The sequence below is a fragment of the Chlamydomonas reinhardtii genome, chromosome 8 (assembly GCF_000002595.2).
Source record: "Chlamydomonas reinhardtii strain CC-503 cw92 mt+ chromosome 8, whole genome shotgun sequence".
NCBI lineage: Eukaryota > Viridiplantae > Chlorophyta > Chlorophyceae > Chlamydomonadales > Chlamydomonadaceae > Chlamydomonas > Chlamydomonas reinhardtii.
In genome coordinates this window covers 704,904-721,419 of record NC_057011.1, presented here as the reverse complement: position 1 = coordinate 721,419, position 16,516 = coordinate 704,904, and the positions used below count along the sequence as shown (strand labels likewise).

At 63.1% G+C, this 16,516-nt stretch overlaps 2 protein-coding genes across 3 annotated transcripts in view; one reads left to right on the top strand and one right to left on the bottom strand.

Annotated features, from left to right (window-relative positions):
• Window positions 1-30: 30 nt before the first annotated feature.
• On the top strand, window positions 31-12,436 carry CHLRE_08g360400v5 (uncharacterized protein). Its single transcript, XM_001702274.2, has 32 exons — window positions 31-444; window positions 869-956; window positions 1,138-1,195; window positions 1,483-1,536; window positions 1,694-1,737; window positions 1,875-1,916; window positions 2,080-2,184; window positions 2,508-2,624; window positions 2,851-3,048; window positions 3,218-3,576; window positions 3,754-4,456; window positions 4,693-4,845; window positions 5,084-5,167; window positions 5,410-5,451; window positions 5,642-5,833; window positions 6,048-6,115; window positions 6,282-6,372; window positions 6,693-6,751; window positions 6,880-6,901; window positions 7,059-7,094; window positions 7,251-7,347; window positions 7,595-7,719; window positions 7,969-8,118; window positions 8,298-8,468; window positions 8,707-8,804; window positions 8,941-8,977; window positions 9,253-9,291; window positions 9,530-9,648; window positions 9,903-9,990; window positions 10,338-10,434; window positions 10,636-10,748; window positions 10,948-12,436. The coding sequence occupies exons 1-32, from the start codon at window positions 317-319 to the stop codon at window positions 11,278-11,280; spliced, it is 4,110 nt and encodes a 1,369-aa protein (XP_001702326.1). The 5' UTR covers window positions 31-316; the 3' UTR covers window positions 11,281-12,436.
• A 132-nt stretch (window positions 12,437-12,568) lies between these two features.
• Window positions 12,569-16,516, bottom strand: part of CHLRE_08g360350v5 (uncharacterized protein) — a 6,782-nt gene continuing 2,834 nt past the window's right edge. For both annotated transcript variants that reach the window (XM_043064801.1, XM_043064802.1), the window contains 8 exons: window positions 16,412-16,491; window positions 16,012-16,055; window positions 15,645-15,725; window positions 15,204-15,272; window positions 14,769-14,867; window positions 14,468-14,517; window positions 13,999-14,182; window positions 12,569-13,541 (listed from right to left, as the gene is read on the bottom strand). In XM_043064801.1, the coding sequence (XP_042921802.1) occupies window positions 13,458-13,541; window positions 13,999-14,182; window positions 14,468-14,517; window positions 14,769-14,867; window positions 15,204-15,272; window positions 15,645-15,725; window positions 16,012-16,055; window positions 16,412-16,491 (691 nt within the window). In that variant the 3' untranslated portion in view covers window positions 12,569-13,457. The remainder of the gene's footprint in view (window positions 13,542-13,998; window positions 14,183-14,467; window positions 14,518-14,768; window positions 14,868-15,203; window positions 15,273-15,644; window positions 15,726-16,011; window positions 16,056-16,411; window positions 16,492-16,516) is intronic.

Below are 16,516 nucleotides of genomic sequence, written 5' to 3'. Positions count from 1 at the left end.
TGTTTCTGTTTTGGGTCCGAACTTTTTGTACTTCAGCAGTCTACAACGTTGAGTTCGCATTAGACAAGAGTACAGTGAAGCCGCTGGCTTGGATCCTGCTACAGGATGAAAATGTGCATGGTGGGAGCGGTTTGTTAGTGATGCGATCGCAGCGCCAGCACAAATAGCCCCGCAAGTACCAAATTGCTATATTTGGTTTGGGTATACAGCGTCACAACTTTACATTGGCTCGTCGCGGGCCTCGAGCGCCAGCACCGGGTGCACGCTCCAGAGCTCGCAGCACGTCGCGTCGCCTTGCTTCCGAGCGGCTGGCAACATGGCTGCGGGGAGCTCCTCTGTCCTGAGCAGCTTTCTACTGAACCTTTACATCTGCCTTGGCTGTTTTGGGGCGTTCGCTTGGTTTCGCGTAACTCCATGGGCGAGGCGCTTCTTCAGTCCGCGAAGGTAAGCTCAGATGGAATATCAACGCGTGAAGGCTGGCGCAGCATTACTTGGGCCGAAATGGCGCAGATGCGATGCCGGCTAGAGGTCTGCCAACCTTCGTATAATCACCGCAACGCCGGCATGGCGCGTCATTTGACAGTCCCTAGATACTAATACGTACGAGGAGTAAAAGGAAGCGCGCAGAGTGCACCTTCTCGGCCGTTGCCGCAAGTGCGAACTGTTGTGCCTGCCTCCGTGGCGGTTTTGCCTGTCGGGCACCTGTGCCGGTCGCGTCCAGGGCTCGCGTCGTGCCTTTGTGCCATCCCCTCCTTTCCGCGCGTGGTGGAATCGCCTCGTATGCATATGTAGCCAGACCAAAACCACTCCTTTCCATGCGTCCCTGTCCGCCACCTGTCACGGGCCGCATGCTGTACTGCTGGGACAGGTTTGCGACAGATCTGGACCTGAAGCCACTGCGGCTTCCCAATGGATGGGTCAGCTGGATCCTACCTGTCATTCGCTACAGAGAGGAGGTATGTGGGTCAGGCCTGACGCGTGCATCCAGGAGCGCACCCACCTGAAGCGCGGGGCGTGGGGGAGGCGGGGTGTGTGCGAATCCGCGCCAGTAGCAAGGCGTTACACACGCTGGCCCTTTCCATGGAGAACATTCCGAGACCTGATGGACTCGGTGTGGGCCCTTCCTTGCTGTTGCAGGACATCATTGATGAGGCGGGCTTGGATTGCGCCATTTACCTGCGCATCCTCCGCTTTGGTGGGTACCATCTCCTGCCGGCGTGAGCTGGAATGTCGCCAGCTGCAGCCGGGAGCGGGTTGGAGCCCGGCGAGCCGATTGCCTGTACTATTGCGACTGGAGTCAGAGGGTAGACTTTGCTGTTGTGCTGACCCAAATGACCACACATGAGCCTGACCCACATGGTATGCACGTGCGTGATCCTGCTACGGGAACGCACCGCCGGCGGCCTCGACCGCCGGCGGCCTCGACTACCTGCCATGTTACTAGCTCTGGCAACTTCTGCTACGTTTGTACTGCGTGTACAGGCATCTTTCTGTTCCTCGGGGCCTCGCTCTGGTGCATTATTGCTGTGTTACCAGGTGTGGTGCAGTGCGGGGCGCAGCAGTCGGTATGCCCCACGCCATAAGCTTCGAGTGCTTGGAGCTAGGGGCTTCTAGAGTCCTTGTGCGGGGCGCAACTCATGGCTTGGCTCTCGTACATGTACCGACCTTTCGCACTACCCACCCGCCGCCGCAGTGAATATGACCTCGGGAGAGATTGATCGACTACTTGCACAGCCGGTGGGTGTGTCACGTGCCTGGTAGTGTCATAGGGTGCAGCAAACGCTCTGATGCACCACCTCAAACCGACAGATCCTGATGTGTGCATTCCCTAGTGGCTGCCCACACTCAACCCCGCCGGCAATTGCTACACGCAGGAAAGCAACAATGGTACAGTTGTGAATGGGCAGGAGTACAAGGTGCGTGATGTGGTGTTTCGTGAGGGGAGGGCAGTTGGAATGACGACCGGTTCGACCCACCTCACTGCCGCCGGGCTGTTGCTTTCAGCGAGAACACCTCTGGACTCTGAATGCAATCATGCGTCCATTAATGTGTTGTGTTGCATGCGGCCCCGGCATGCAGTTCACGGACTTTGACAAGTACTCGCTGTCTAACGTGGAGGGCGGCAGCGCCAAGATGTGGGTGCACGCCATCTCCGTGTACGCCGTCGTGCTGTACACCATCTGGGTCAGTCGCACGGGCATGCAGCGCATGAGGAGAGAAGAGGAGAGGAGAGGGGAGGAGAGGGGAGGGGCCATGAAGAGGGGCGTGCGGCGTAGATGGTGACGGGACGAGCACGTTGAGATCGGGAAGGTTACGGGCATGTCGGGCTGCTGCCATATGGGGACCAACGCACTGAATGCAGCAGGGAATGGAAGGGGTTACGAGGACCAAACCCAAAGTGCGCGGAAGGGAAGGGATGGAAGGGACAGGTGACTGTGAACGCCCGCATGTCCACGTCACGCCAACACGCCGATTACCTTCCGCCTTGTGCGCCTATGCAACTGCAGCTCCTGTCCCGCTTCAACCGGGAGTCGGTGCTGCTGCGCCTGATGTTCCTGGGTAACGCCAAACGCGGCGGCCCCAGCCACACCGTGTTGCTCACCGACGTGCCAGGCATCAGCGAGGTGGGCACTGGGCAGGGCGCTGGCAGGGGTACGACGGATGGTTGTCAATGCACGTCCGGAAGCAGTTCCTAATCCAACAATCACGGCGTGTACCTGCCGGCGTTACTGCGCTCCACAACCAACCACGCATCCAGTCACGTAGCCGCTTACTTGTGCCGCTACGCACCGCGTTCTTAACATGCCTGCACGCACCGCGCCATTCGCCGGCTGCTGCCGACGGCTGCAGGCGGTGTCTAAGAATGCCAAGCTGGAGCGCGAGGCCTCCAAGAGTGCGCGCAGCGGCAGCAAGGGCAAGGGGCGGTCCGGCAGCGGCGGGTCCAACCCGTCCCTGGCGGTGGAGCTGGTGGACAAGGGCACGGACACGGCGGGGCTGGATGGAGCCGACGGTGATGACGTGGACGTGGAGGCGGGGCGGGCCAAGAAGGTGCGTGGGTGGCCGTTGGGATGGCACGCATGGACCGCGTGGGCATAATAGCGCGGGTGGTGGTGGCGCATGGACTGGGGTGGAGCGGCTCCGGAAGGGTGCCGTTGCGGGCGAATGTCTGGGCCTTGAAGCACATCACCGCATGCCGTACTACTGCGCGCAATGACAGGGTGCCGGCAAGGCGGCGGGCGGTGGCCTCTTCAGCTTCTTGGGCTTCGGCGCGCGGCCTGCTGCGCCAGCTGACGCCAAGCAGCAGCCAGCAGGAGCACCTGCGGCCACGGCGGGCAAGGACGTGGTGGCTAAGGGCACCTCCATCACAAAGGAAGCCTCGACTGCACCTCCCCTGCCGGCCGCCGCTGTCAAAGTGAAAACGACGAACGTGATGTCCACGCCCACCTCAACCTCCTCCTCGGGAGGCGAACCCGCCTCCTCGGACCTGCCTATGCTGCGCCCCACGCCGCCGCTGCAGCAGCAGCAGCAGCAGCCGATGTGGGGCGGCGCCAAGGTTATGTCCCACAGCGCGAGCGGGTGAGTGACGGAGCGATGTGTTTGATGGGTTGCGCTGCGGGGCTCCATGCGCGCGTGGGGGCTCGGGCCCCCGCCTACATGGCTCAGGCCGATTGCGCGCATATGCCCCACTGGGGCCTCAACCCACAACGCACAACCCAAGCCTTCCTGACACACACGACACGCCCCTGCATACAGGGCCTATTCCCGCAACTCCGCCTTTACCACCACCAGTGCCGGCACCACGCCGCCACGCGTCAGCGCCGCCGGCTACCCCGGCGCTGCCGCCCCTGGCTTTGCCACGCTGACCCTGGCCAACGGCGTGGGGGCGCCGGAGGCCGCCGAGGACGCGTCGGTGCAGCGTCGGCGCGAGGAAGCTGTCGCCGCTGCGGCGGCGGCGATTGCTAAGCTGGCCCCACTGAACCGGACTGAGTCTGCGTCCTCCATCACCCTCACAGTCCCCCAAGGTGCAGCAGGCGCTGCGGGCGGTGCGGCAGGCGGTGAGGACGGCAACGACGGTCCGCCCAAGAGCAGCGATGGCGGCCTCCGCCGCCGCCGCGTTCAGCCCAGCCCGGCCGACATCGCGGCGGTGGCCGCGGCCGCTGGGTTTGCAGAGCTGGGCGACGGCGCCGTCGACGACGACGAAGAGGAGTGCGGTGACGTCACTGGCGGCGCCCAGCCGGCGCTCCCGCAGTCCTACGGCGCCGCCGATGGCGCTAATGGCGCCTCGCCCAAGGCACCAGCCACGGAGGCCGCTGGCGGGGCCGCTGCCACGGGCACGCCGTGTGCGGGAGATGATGTGGATGAGGAGGCGGTGGCGGCGGCGGCCACGGGCGGCAAGCTGGAGCAGCCGCGTGTGCCGGGGGCTCTGTACGGCGACGCGTTGGTCGCGGAGTTGGACGTGAGTGGATGCGCTGATTGAAGGAGCGTGGCGCGAAGGGATGTTCTGGGGCTCGGTGAATGCCGGGTTGTTGGGTAGACGGAAGCGACCACGCCTCCCTTCCCCATCCGCCCCGCACTTGGGGGTTGGTTCTCGTAACTCCCACCCACGCCACACCCGCACTGCCTACTGTTCCACCTCTCGTCCTGAACTCCTGAACTATGGAACCCCTCGCGCGACACGGCATACCGGTACAGGTGCCCGAGCCGGAGAACAACATGGCTGTGCTGCCGGAGTGGGGCGTGGACCTGTCCCCGCTGGAGCCCAGCCGCCGCACCACCAAGCGCTACAACTACGACCTGGCTGACACCTCGCTGGACGCAGTGGCGCAGGCGCGAGCCAAGCTCAAGGTGGGTCCCCGTGTGTGTGTGTGTGTGTGTGTGTGTGTGTATATGTGTGCATTTGCGGGGGAGGGGGAGGGGGAAGAGGAGGAGGAGGAGGAGGAAGAGGAGCGGAATGCTGCTCTTGTTGTTTTTGGGGAGGTGGCCTGTGCGTACGGCCTTGGAAATGACGCACGCCGTGCATTCCTATGGAGCGAGCTTGACCTTGGATACGATCTCTCCCCGGCTGTTTGACGTCAACCCGCAGGGCGTGACGCCGCAGCAGATGATTGCGCGGGAGTTCGCTCTGGTGTACCAGCCTACCACCGTTTCGGCCGTCAACGTGATCCAGGTGGGCTTGTGCGCGCGGCGTGTGCGTGTGTGCGTGTGAGCTGGAGCTTTGGGTAGGCACCCGCGGAGCCCGCACTTTGCTCTCAAACCGGCCGGCACTGCTTACCGGGTCCAGCGGGGGGTCGCAAGCGCGGCACGCACGCAAGGGGCAGGCTGGCCAGGCAGCAGTCGCGAGGCACCTAGTGACGAAGAAGCTGTGAGACTGTCCGGAACCTTTGAATCCAAATCTCACACGACGCACAGGACACGGGAGGGCTGGAGCCGCTGGTGGAGGAGTACAACAAGGTGCGAGGGCTGTCGGGGCGGGGCCTAGGCCGGGCGGGCGGGCGGTTGTTCGCCGACTGCAACGGTGCGCTGCAACATGGCGGGGCCAATGTCACGGCAGTCATTGGGAGCACGTACGGCTTCCTTCACCTGTTGAACACAAGCACACACGGTATGGCGGCGCCAAACACGCGATGAACGTCCGCCGCAGATCCGCGAGGAGCTGGAGGACTACCTGGACATGCTGCAGCTGCGGCTTAAGCTGAGGAAGAAGGCGGAGCCGAAGGTGCTCAGCAAGCTGGGCATGGCGTACGGCGAGTGGGGCAAGTCCTACTTTGGCACCAAGTGGTTTAAAAAGGTGGACGCCGTCACCTTCTGGCTGGACCGGCTGAGGTACCTCAAGGTGCGGTGGGGGGGGGCGGAGGCGGGGGGCGGCGCGGGCTGGCGGTGGGCTGGTGGGCAACGTGGAGTGTTGCAAGATGAACCCTTTCTGGGCACATGCCTTTTTGCTCTCTCACTACGATATATACAATACCATAATAGAGCGATGCCGCCTGAAGCGGAGCGTACCAAACTCCCTCAACACCCTGTAATGTCGTGTTGTGCGTCCCCCACAGGGCCAGATCATTGAGCAGCAGGCCATCGCGGCCAAGAAAGTGGCGCCCTCCGCCTTCATCACCCTCAAGTGGGTCACATGCAGGAAACATACCAGCCGCACCAGTGACCCAGCGCCATGTGCCTGCCCGCTACCTGCCTGCCTACCTGTTTGTGAGCTGACCTCGCAAGTCACGTCACTGGAGTGGCTGCCTCATGCTACCCACTGCCCCCGCTTCCCGCCCGTGTCACCGCAGGACCCGCCAGGCCCAGGCCGTCAGCTCCAACTCCATGCACCACCACAACGTGACCACCTGGCGCGTGCAGGGCGCGCCCGCGCCCTTCGAGGTGCGTGCCTCATCCAGCGGGCGGGTGTTTGCATTCGCCTTGGTAGTCATGGAAGGTCGTGTGTGCATGCCAGTGAGGTGCGTGCGCCACGCGCAAGGCCGTATGGTATTGCCGCTCCAACAGAAGGGTTTGCGCGGGCGTAAGGGTCGACACCCGCTCCAGCGTGCTCAGTGCGGCACACGGACTTATGTGAGCGGCGCAGCCTGCGTGCGCGCGTGTACCGGCGTGATGGGTGCATGGAAGTGTGCCAGGGCTGTCGCCGACGGCGCCGATGTGAGTGTGTGTGTGTGTGTGTGTGTGTGTCATCTGCCTGCTTGCAGGTGATCTGGAAGAACCTGGCGCTGACGCTGCCCATCAAGTCCGGCCGCAACTGGATCCTGTGAGTGTGTTGGGGTGCGTACGGTGCCCTGCTACTGTTCAGGGATGTTGGCAGACGCCCCGTCCGTTGCCATTGGATTCTGCGCTCTTAGTGACGACCTTGCTCCCACTTCCATTGGTGTCGTGCAGGTGGGCGGCCTTCTGGGCCATGGTGAGCATTGTTTGGCCCCCTACCTGCGCTGTGCACTCGCAAGTAGTTCTTCATCCGCACTGGCTCTTGCATGCGGGTGCCCTTATGCCGTGCCAGCTCCGGTGCCCCGCCGCTGACACACCCCATCCCTGATCCTCCCCGCCCTCCTCCCAAACAGACGCTGTTCTTCATGATCCCGGTCACGCTTATCCAGGTGTGTGCGTTCGTGCGCGTTTGTGTATTCATGCACCTGTGCGTGCGTGTGTGTAATGTCCGTGTGCGAGTACATGCTGCAGAGATTGCTGCGGCACCTGATTCTCTTGACTGGCACGAGCCGCTGTTTGCATCTTGATTCCCTTCCATCACGCAGGCCATGATCGAGGTGCCCAAGCTAGCGGCCATCCCGGTGCTCGGTGACATCGTGACGGCGCCGGTGGTGAAGCAGCTGCTGGAGGCCATCGTTCCGGGTGAGCCCATGCGTGCGCGGCTCACCATAAGTCAAGGCATGTTTGCTTGAAGCCCATGCTCCTGTATGCGTTCCTGGCGCCACATACCGCTTCCCCCCTCACCGCGCAGCTCGCTGCGGCGTCGCCAACACCACACGTCCCCCATGCCTCCGTTCACACGCACACAGTGTCCTGCGCGTCACCTTCCCTTGTGCTCTTGATTACAAACACATACGGTACACACGCGCTCCCTCACACGCGCACACAGGTCTGGCGCTCAAGGTGTTTCTGGCCGTCGTGCCCATCATCCTGCGCATCATGGCCATCCAGTCCGGCGCCACCTCCCTGTCGGAGGTGGACTTTGGCGTCACCAGCCGCTTCTTCCTCTTCCAGGTGGGAAAGCACAAGGGGAAAGGGTAGACACGGCGCGCGGGAGTGCGTTTGTATGGGCCACACAGTACCGCGCAGCAAGTCAACGAGTGCGGGTGGGACAGGAGAACCGGGCAGCGGTGCCGGCGTGCAAGGCGCCCCGTGCCTGACGTCTGACCCGTTTAATGTAACAACCGGACAGGCCGTCCACCCATGCATGCATTCCTGACGCCCGTCCCCATGCCGCTTTGCCCGCACACATACCGTACACAGGTGGTGGTGGTCTTCTTCGGCAACATCATCGCCGGCTCCTTCTTCAACCAGGTCACGCAGTTTGTGAAGAACCCCACCGGCGTGTTCAACATCCTGGGCAAAGCCATCCCCATGACGTCAACCTTCTTCATCACCTACGTCATCACAAACGTAAGGATGGGCGGGGTAGAGGGCAAAGATATTATCAATGGGCCCAGCAGCAGGCCCACTTTTGTGCGTTGGCGCTTGAAGGCGCATGCCCTGCCGCTCGTGACCCTGCCTGCCTTCCATCCCGTCTCCGTGGCGCCTCACCCCTATACGGCTCTTCCCACACACATATCTGCTCACAGGGCCTGTCCGTCAAGTCGCTGGCCTTCCTGCGCCTGCCGGGCTTTGTGATCTTCTGGCTGCTGTCCAAGTTCGCGGGCAGCCCCCGCGCGCGGCAGCGCATGTGGATGTACCAGTACACGGACAACGGCACCACAGTGGTGGACCACACAATCGTCGTGCTCATCGGCCTGGTGCGTAGCAGACAGCAGTGGGCGAAGCGTGGGAGCGGCGTGGCGGGAGTAACGAAGGCGGTTGAGCAATGCGTAGGAGCGGCGTGGGCGGGAGTGCCGGAAGCAATGGCATGTAGCGGCCGCGTGCAAAACCTGTTGGCGGCTTCGAGCACTTACCCGCTATGACCGTCACGGGCATCCGCCGCAAGCAGCGCTGCCCACCGCAAATGCAATCCCCAAATACTGCAACGTTCCGCAGACCTTCTGCTGCATCAACCCCATCGTGTGCCCCGCCGCGATGGCCTACTTCCTGGTCACGTCCATCGGCGAGCGCTACAACAACATCTACGTCTTCAGGTGCGTGCGCGGCTGCCTCTTTGTGCCCATTTACGACCGTATGTCGTTTTAAGGTTGTTCCAGAAGCTAGGGAGTTGAGAGAACGAACTCACTTGTGTTCTGACCAGCTTTTTCTTTGGCACGGAATCACGCACAGGCGCCGTTACGAGAGCGCCGGCAAGCTTTGGAAGACGGTGGGTGCTTCGCGAGCTGGAGCACACCTGCTGGGGTCCGGCGGGTGCCAGGCGGCAGAGTGGCACGACGTCGGGTTTGCAGGCCTGGCCTACTACGGCAGCATGCGGGGCCGGCAGGCCCCGGCCGGGGCCCTCAGGGCGCTTACCTCCACGAGCTCTACCTATCTCCCGTGCAATCGTCGTGTCCGTCTCCTCCCCCACCCACGTGCTTCCCCTGCTTGTACCCTGTTCCCAATGTTTTATACCTTGCAACCTCACCCCACCTGCCGCTGCAGGTGTACAACCAAGTCATGATCGGCCTCTACATCATGCAGGTGCGTGCAGGGCGGGCCGGCATGCCATCCACGCCCGGATGTCATGCGTCCACCGTCCACCCTTGCGCCGTACAAATACGTGTGCGCGAGCACGCCTACCCGCCCTGCCACCGCGCGCTGCCACCCACCCTTCCATCCACTCGCCCCGACATCGCTTGCCCCCGCCGCACACACGTGCAGACACACACACACAAACACACACACGCACGCACTGCGCCACACACTGCGCCACCCGCAGATCACCATGCTGGGCCTGCTGGCCATCAAGAAGTTCAAGGCCACGCCCGTGCTGTTCCCGCTGCTGTTCTTCACCATCGGCTGCCACATCTCCACCCTCAGCCTGTACCGCCGGCCCTGGTGCGTCAGGGGCCACACCCGCGCTCGCAGCGAGCACAAGCGAACGCGCATACATGGCCCACATGGCCTCTAGCGCCGCACGACGTGCCATGAATCACTAACCAGCAGTACTCTGTCGCGATACACAATACGAAACGGAGCCCGCCGCTGCTTGCGTGCCCATTTCACTGTACAGTGCTGACCCTTTGCTTGCGCTTTCCTAACAACTGTGCATCCACCCTCACACACACTCACGCACACGCACGCACACACAGGTCTCTGACGGCGCTGCACGACGCCGCCGACCTGGACATGTGGGAGGCCCAGCGCCGCCGCCAGGAGCTGATGGAGGCGGCCAAGAAGGTGCGTGGGCACGGGGGGCGGGAGGCGGCGGTGTGTGTGTGATTGGGGGGTGTTTTTCACCGTTCCCAGAAAGAAACCAGACACGAAGACGGGGTGGCAGCTGCGTTTGAATGCGTGTATGTGGATGGGAGGGCCGCGCGTGTGAAGAGCTCGCAATGGCTTATTGCGGTTTTGGTGCCACGGCCGAGCGCGAGCAGGGGTTGTTACGGAAGGCACTGGAGAATGGGCGAGTTGTCACGGGTTGCGGGCAAGATGCTTGGCAGCTCGTTGCGCTGTTGCATGTGACAGGCTGTCGATGCACCACTATATTCACTTCCAAGTGTGTTTCTTCCCCGCTCCGCTGACAGGAGCGCAAGGACGCTGCGCGCCGCCGCGTGTTGGCGCTGGCGGCCACGTCCGCGGAGGAGGGCCGCGCGCTGCTGCTGCGCCGGCCCATCCGCATCGGTGAGGAGTGGGAGGGCGGAGTGCGTGCTGCGGTTGGGGGCGGAGGCTCAGGCACGGCGGCCTGCAGTCCAGTCCTGCTACTCATGCGTAGTAGGAGGATGTTGCACCGCACGCACCCATGCTGCTTGAGTAGTGGGTTACACCATGTGTGAGAGAGCCCGGCATGAAGTGAACTGAAACACATCACGCACGTGCGTGCAGGCAAGACCGAGCTGCGGCTGCGGCGCGCGGCCAAGGACGACGCGGCGGCGCTGGAGCTGACGCCGGCGGAGCAGCGCGAGATTGCGGACATGTACAAGAACCCCTGCTTCAAGGTGGGTGGGTTCATTGGGGGTTAGCTCATTACAAGGTCGGGGACTGCGGGGTGAAGGGGGAGCAGAGGAGCACCAGGTGCGTACGGCAGGCATAGGTGGAGGGTCGGGGGGGCGGCGCTGTATGTCAGGGTACGCGTGGTTCTCTATCATCCCCACACCCATCCACACACAAACAACCAAACCGGACGAACAATCGCAGGTGGCGCTGAGCGACCTGGACGAGGTGGCGGCGCTGGCGGCCGACCTGATTCCCCGCGTGGCGCTGCTCAACACCTGGCTGGCCGAGGTCAAGCAGCACGCCAAGAAGACCAAGGCCGCCAAGAAGGCCGGCAAGGGCGACGCCGGCGGCGCCTCCAGGCCGCCGGCAGCGCCGGCCGGGCTGAACGCGCCGCCGGGCGAGCTGGCGGCGGCGGCGGCGGCGGCGGAAGCTGGCGGGAAGGTGCTGGATCCCAGCCGGCCGCCGCCGGAGGTGACCAAGTACGACTTCAAGCCGCCGCTGGATGTGGATGACGATGACGGGGCCTCGCAGTAATGAAAACCACAGAAGCCGGAGCACTAAAAGCGATGAGGGGCAGCTAGCCCGTGTGTGCTACGGGGCCGCCCGCAGGTAAGCGGGCACACGCAACGCGATGCACACGGAGGTGGCCGCTGTATGTGTGTCAAGACAGCCCATGGGTAAGGGCACGAGGGACTTAACCCCCTAGTTCATGGTTGGGTCGCCTGTGTGTGTATCGAAGCTAGCACATGGTGGAAGTGCGTGTGTTGCGCAGTGTGGCGCTGTGGTGTGCGTACAGTCGGAGGGCGTCGTATTTGATGGACTCGTACACTTGTTTTGTTGGCTAGCGGAATGGGCAGCCCTAAAGAAACCCCCCTCCCGACTTCACTTCTTACTTAATCATGAATGTAACTCCCGCCCCCCAGTTTGGTTTAGTATGGGCTGGTATTCACAACCCCGCCCTCCATCTGGAGCGGTTTAAGAGAATCGTTCAAGATGCTCGGCCCTACGAGGCCTCGAAGGCTCTGTATGCTCTTTGTTATGAGGTTGAAGTGTCATGTGGCTCGTGATGAGTGTGATGGCTCTGGATGAATAAATAACAGGATGCCCGGATGTGTCCATGTATGAAGTTACGAGGCACCACAGGGATAGAGCGAAAGCTTACCGTATTTGACTGGGTGTGGTAGGTGATCATTTGGACGTCAAAGTACGTGCATAGCCATCATGTCATTCATGTGCGGTCCATGTGGACCTGCCGTGTGTGTCGACTGTTTCCAGGTGAGCCCAGAAGCCTAGGCTTTCTGCAGGCTTCCCCTGAAGCGAACGGGATTCAAGAATTGGATGCAGTGGCGCTAGTACGATTTACTTCCGGTCTGAGATCTCTTTGCGTGTGGGCATTGCCTGAGTGCCCTGGTCTTGGGGCATGCTAGTATCTATTATTGAAGGCTGGCCATCGGAGACCGACGTCAGGCACGTAGGCACATGTGTACAACAAGCCTGCCTCAGGCGCTGCCCCTTTCTCGGCGGGTGGGGAGTCCGCGACCTGCATGACTTGACGGTGGTTGAGTGGGTCCATCGCGATGGAACATGGCAAGGGGCAGGAAAGCGTAGTCCCGATGTGTGTGGCTCCCACCCGTGCCCACATAAATGCGTAGCAAGAAGGGACAAGGCAAGTGTAGTGCGACCGAGCGACTTCCCGCCCCCACCATCCAACACGCACCGCCATCTTGTTGCCAGCGCTTGTGGGGCCCGCGCAGTGCGGCTGGCGCGTCCGAACGGAGCCCCGCCCGCAGGAAGCCTGCACCCCAGCCCAGGACCACTGGGGCTAAAAGAATTACGGTAGTACTTGGTGCGCAGCGACCGCAAGCGGGACGGGGCAGCAGTAAGACTGCCAGAATGCAGAGTCGTTGCCAACGCGTTTGATACATCACACGAGCTAAGCAGGCGCCGGTTCCATGCCATCCCCGGGTGCAAGCACCGGAATCAAACAATCTACGAACTGGCACTAACCCCGTCACCTGTGGTCCAAGGCTGCGCCCATCATGTGTGCAATTGCACACAGCTCCTCTAGTCCTCTGCCACACCCGTGTCAAGGGCATACGCGGCGGCGAGCATTGAAGATTTGAATCAGGAGCAAGCCAGACCTCTCAATGACATTCCCGCTTGCCGCAGACTGTTCCAGCAGCGCCAATGAAGCGCCGCCCGCCTCACACTGTATCCTCCGTCCCTCTCAAGCCAACCTCAAGCCGCCTCGCCTACCCACGCATCCTCCTACCGCCCACCTACCCCTGCGCCCGCTCTACCTGCCGACACTGCCACCACACCCTCACGCTCGTGCTGTGCCTATTCCTATTCCTGCACTTGCCGCTGAGAGCAGCCGCGTAAGCACCACAGCGCGCCCGACTTCTCTACACACCCCGTCATCGGTACGCGCAACACCACACCTGCTGTCTACTTCGGTACACTCCTCTGTACCAATCCTTGCACACACCCCTGTTTCCTGACGGGATTGGTTCAGAGTTATACCCCGCTGCACCATCATCCTCACGCTCCATCCGCAACCGCTTCCCCAAAGCAGTCGACGCTCTCCTTTCACCTCCTGCCGCGCAACAACGCGGAGGATCTCACATCCTCAGATCATCCGCCTCTTGTCTGCCGCTCGCGCTCTCTCTGCTCCAACGCTGGCATCCTTGATTATTCTCTCTTGCTTTTCCTTACTTGCGCGGAATGCGCTTGACGACCTGGGATGCGCAGTGCACGCTGCCGTACATGGAGGTGATGGAGGAGAAGTCGATGACCTGTGTGTTAAAGAGCACAAGGAAAACATTGTGTGTGTGTGTGTGTGTGTGTGTGTGTGTGTGTGTGTGTGTGTGTGTGAGCGGGTGAGGGCGGGTTGGGGTGATGGCGTGTGGGGGGCGTGTGGGGGCGCGCCCGTTGAATGCTCGCCGGGTGGGTGCGTGCAGCGGGTGTGCGTGTCAATGCATGGGTTGGGCAGTGGCGCGGGAGAATCGCGCCACACTTTCCCCGCATATGTAGATAACTGGGCTGACGAAGGGTGGGCCCGGAACGCCTGCCCCTCCCCCTCCTCTCACCACCTTCTCACACGGCATCGAACCCACCCCTGCAACCCCTCCCTCCCCATCACCTCCCACCCCACCTCGCACCCAGCCCCTCCACCTCTGCCTCCGCCTCACCCACCCTCGTCCCACCCCTCTCCCCACCCCTCTCCCCACACCCCTCATCCTCCACGCGCACCTGCACGTCGCCCTTGAAGCGGGGGTCGCGCACGATCTGCCGCGCGCTGGGCGCGTGCACGGACACGATGCGGGAGTCGCCCAGGTTGAGCACGTTGCAGGCGTACTGCAGCTGGTGCTCGTTGGAGATGGGGATGATGGCGTAGCCCTCGCCCGCGATGAAGGCGCTGAACTCCACGCCCTCACTGCGTGTGTGAGGGGGTGGGGGTGGTGGGGGTGAAAAGCGGGGGTGGACTGTATGGCAGAGCCCAACGAAATAGCGGGTTGGAAGGGATGTGTGTGCAGTCAGGCGCATGTTGCGGTCAGCCCTCTTGGGCCTCCTTTCAGGGCCCGCCTGCCTAACCGCTTTCACGATTGCCATCCCGCCGCCACCACCGCCACAACCGCCACCACCACCACGCATGTGTGTCTAACAGCAGCTGCCCGCTGCTCCTGCCCCCTGCCCCCTGCAGCCGCCGCCGCCAGCTCACCGCGTCATCTTGTACTTGCCGGTCTCGGGGTCGCGTGTGTACTCGTCCACCTGACAGTGACAGGCAGGCGGGCGCGGAGGGAGGAGTTGAGCAGGAGGGGAGGAGGCAGGCGGGTCGGGCCGGGAGCAGCAGCCGGGCTCTTGACTGCGGGCGCCAGCCCCCCTCTCCAGCCTGACCGCCTGACCCGGACACACCGTGGATCCCACGTGGATCCAATCTTGCCCTTCTGCCTCCTTCTCCCTCCTCCCCTTCCTCGCTCCCCTAAACCCCCCTTTCCTCCCCTCCTTCCCCCACCCCTCACCAGCCGGCGCGTGGGGCTCTTGTCGCCCATGATGTCCGCCAGCATGATGCAGCACGTGTCAGACAGCACGCTGAACACGCAGTCCAGGTGCATGCGGTCCTGAGGAGACGGTGCGTGTGTGTGTGGGGGGGGGGGGGGCGGGGGGGGATGGGCGGCGGGGGGGGGTTGCTTTTATTATTATTATTATTTAAGAACATGCGAAGTTGTAGGGGGGCGGGTTGCGAGGCAGGCAACGGGAACAGGGTAAGAGCAGCGGGAACAGGGGGAGGCCCGCGAGGGGCGGGGGTAACCGTCCATGTATGCAAGACAGAGTGAGTAAATCAGCTGGCCGGGCAGCGTCCGCAAAGTCCCAGGCGTTGCAGCGGCCTCCACTGCCTCCCCTATTGCCTCCCCGCTTGCCTCCCCCCTGCCTCCCCCCCTCCCCCTCCGCCCCACCTGGTGCTGGTCGAAGTCGTCCCGCACCACTGCGAACCGCCGGGTGCCCAGAAGGTCGTCATCCATAAGCTGGGTGCGTGTGGGGGAAGGGGGAGGTGGGGAGCCGTGAGAGAGAAAGTGTGTGTGCGTGTGTGTGTGGGGAGGTGACAGAGGGTGTGTATGTGTGAGGGGAGGGTGAGAGACGGTGTGTGTGTGCGTGTATGTGGCGTGTTCCTCCAAAGCACAAGGCGACAGGGGTGGGGTGCCACCCCTTTTCATCCGCTCGTGTCCTAACGTATAACGCTACCCCCACCGCCTGCCCCCACCCATCCACCCACCCACCACCGCCCCACCCGTCATCCACCCGCCCGCCTGCCCCTCCACCCCTGCCCCCTCCCACCAGCCACTCCCCTTCCCGACAAAGCCACCCCGCCCCCCTCCACCCCCCCGCCCATCCCGCACCTGCTTGCAGGCCTCCAGGTTGGAGCGCAGCCCAATGCCCGCCATGGCCAGGTCGCGGGACATGGGGAAGAAGTCGCCGCCCTGGGTGTGTGTGTGCAAAGATGGTTTGGAAAAGCGGTACAGGATGGGTGTGTGGGGGCGTGTGGGTGTGCATACACGGGGGTTGGGGGCGCACAGGTGAGGCGTGGTACAAGTGCATGCAAGGCGGCGAGACCATCACCCGCTCTCAACCCGCTCAACACCACCACCCCACTTCCACACACATCCCTCCACCCCCTCCACACCCCTCTCATCACGACCCCCTCCGCCCTTCACCTCCACCCCCTCCGTACCCCTCTCATCACCACCCCACCCTCCACCCCCTCACCTCCAGGTACCCGGGCTCCTTGATTTCACCCGCCACCGCCATGCCTGTGAGGGAGAGGAGAACGTTTAAAGACCAGACATGGAGAGGGGGGGCAATGGCAGGAGAAACCTAAACAGACCAGTGTCATAGCGCAGCAAACAGCGACACAGCGGGCCCCGCTTGACATGGGTTTAAAAGCACCCCCAGGCTCTACCCCTCCCCTCGCGCTCCCCTCCCCCGCCCCTCCTCCCCAGCCCCTCCCCAGCCCCTCCACAATCCCTCTCCAGCCCCTCCTCCCCAGCCCCTCCACAACCCCTCTCTTCAGCCCCTCAACCCCAGCCCCTCAACTGACAGCCCCTCCCCCCGCCCCTCCCCGGCCCCTCCTCCCCCGAGCCCTTCCCCCCCCCCTCCCCGCACGCACCCAGTTTGTTGAAGCAAAAGCGCATCACCTGCACCTCCCGCTGCCGCTGGGCGGAGCGCAGGCGGCCCATCACAATGCCCCTGCGCCGCGGCAGCGGCGCGGCAG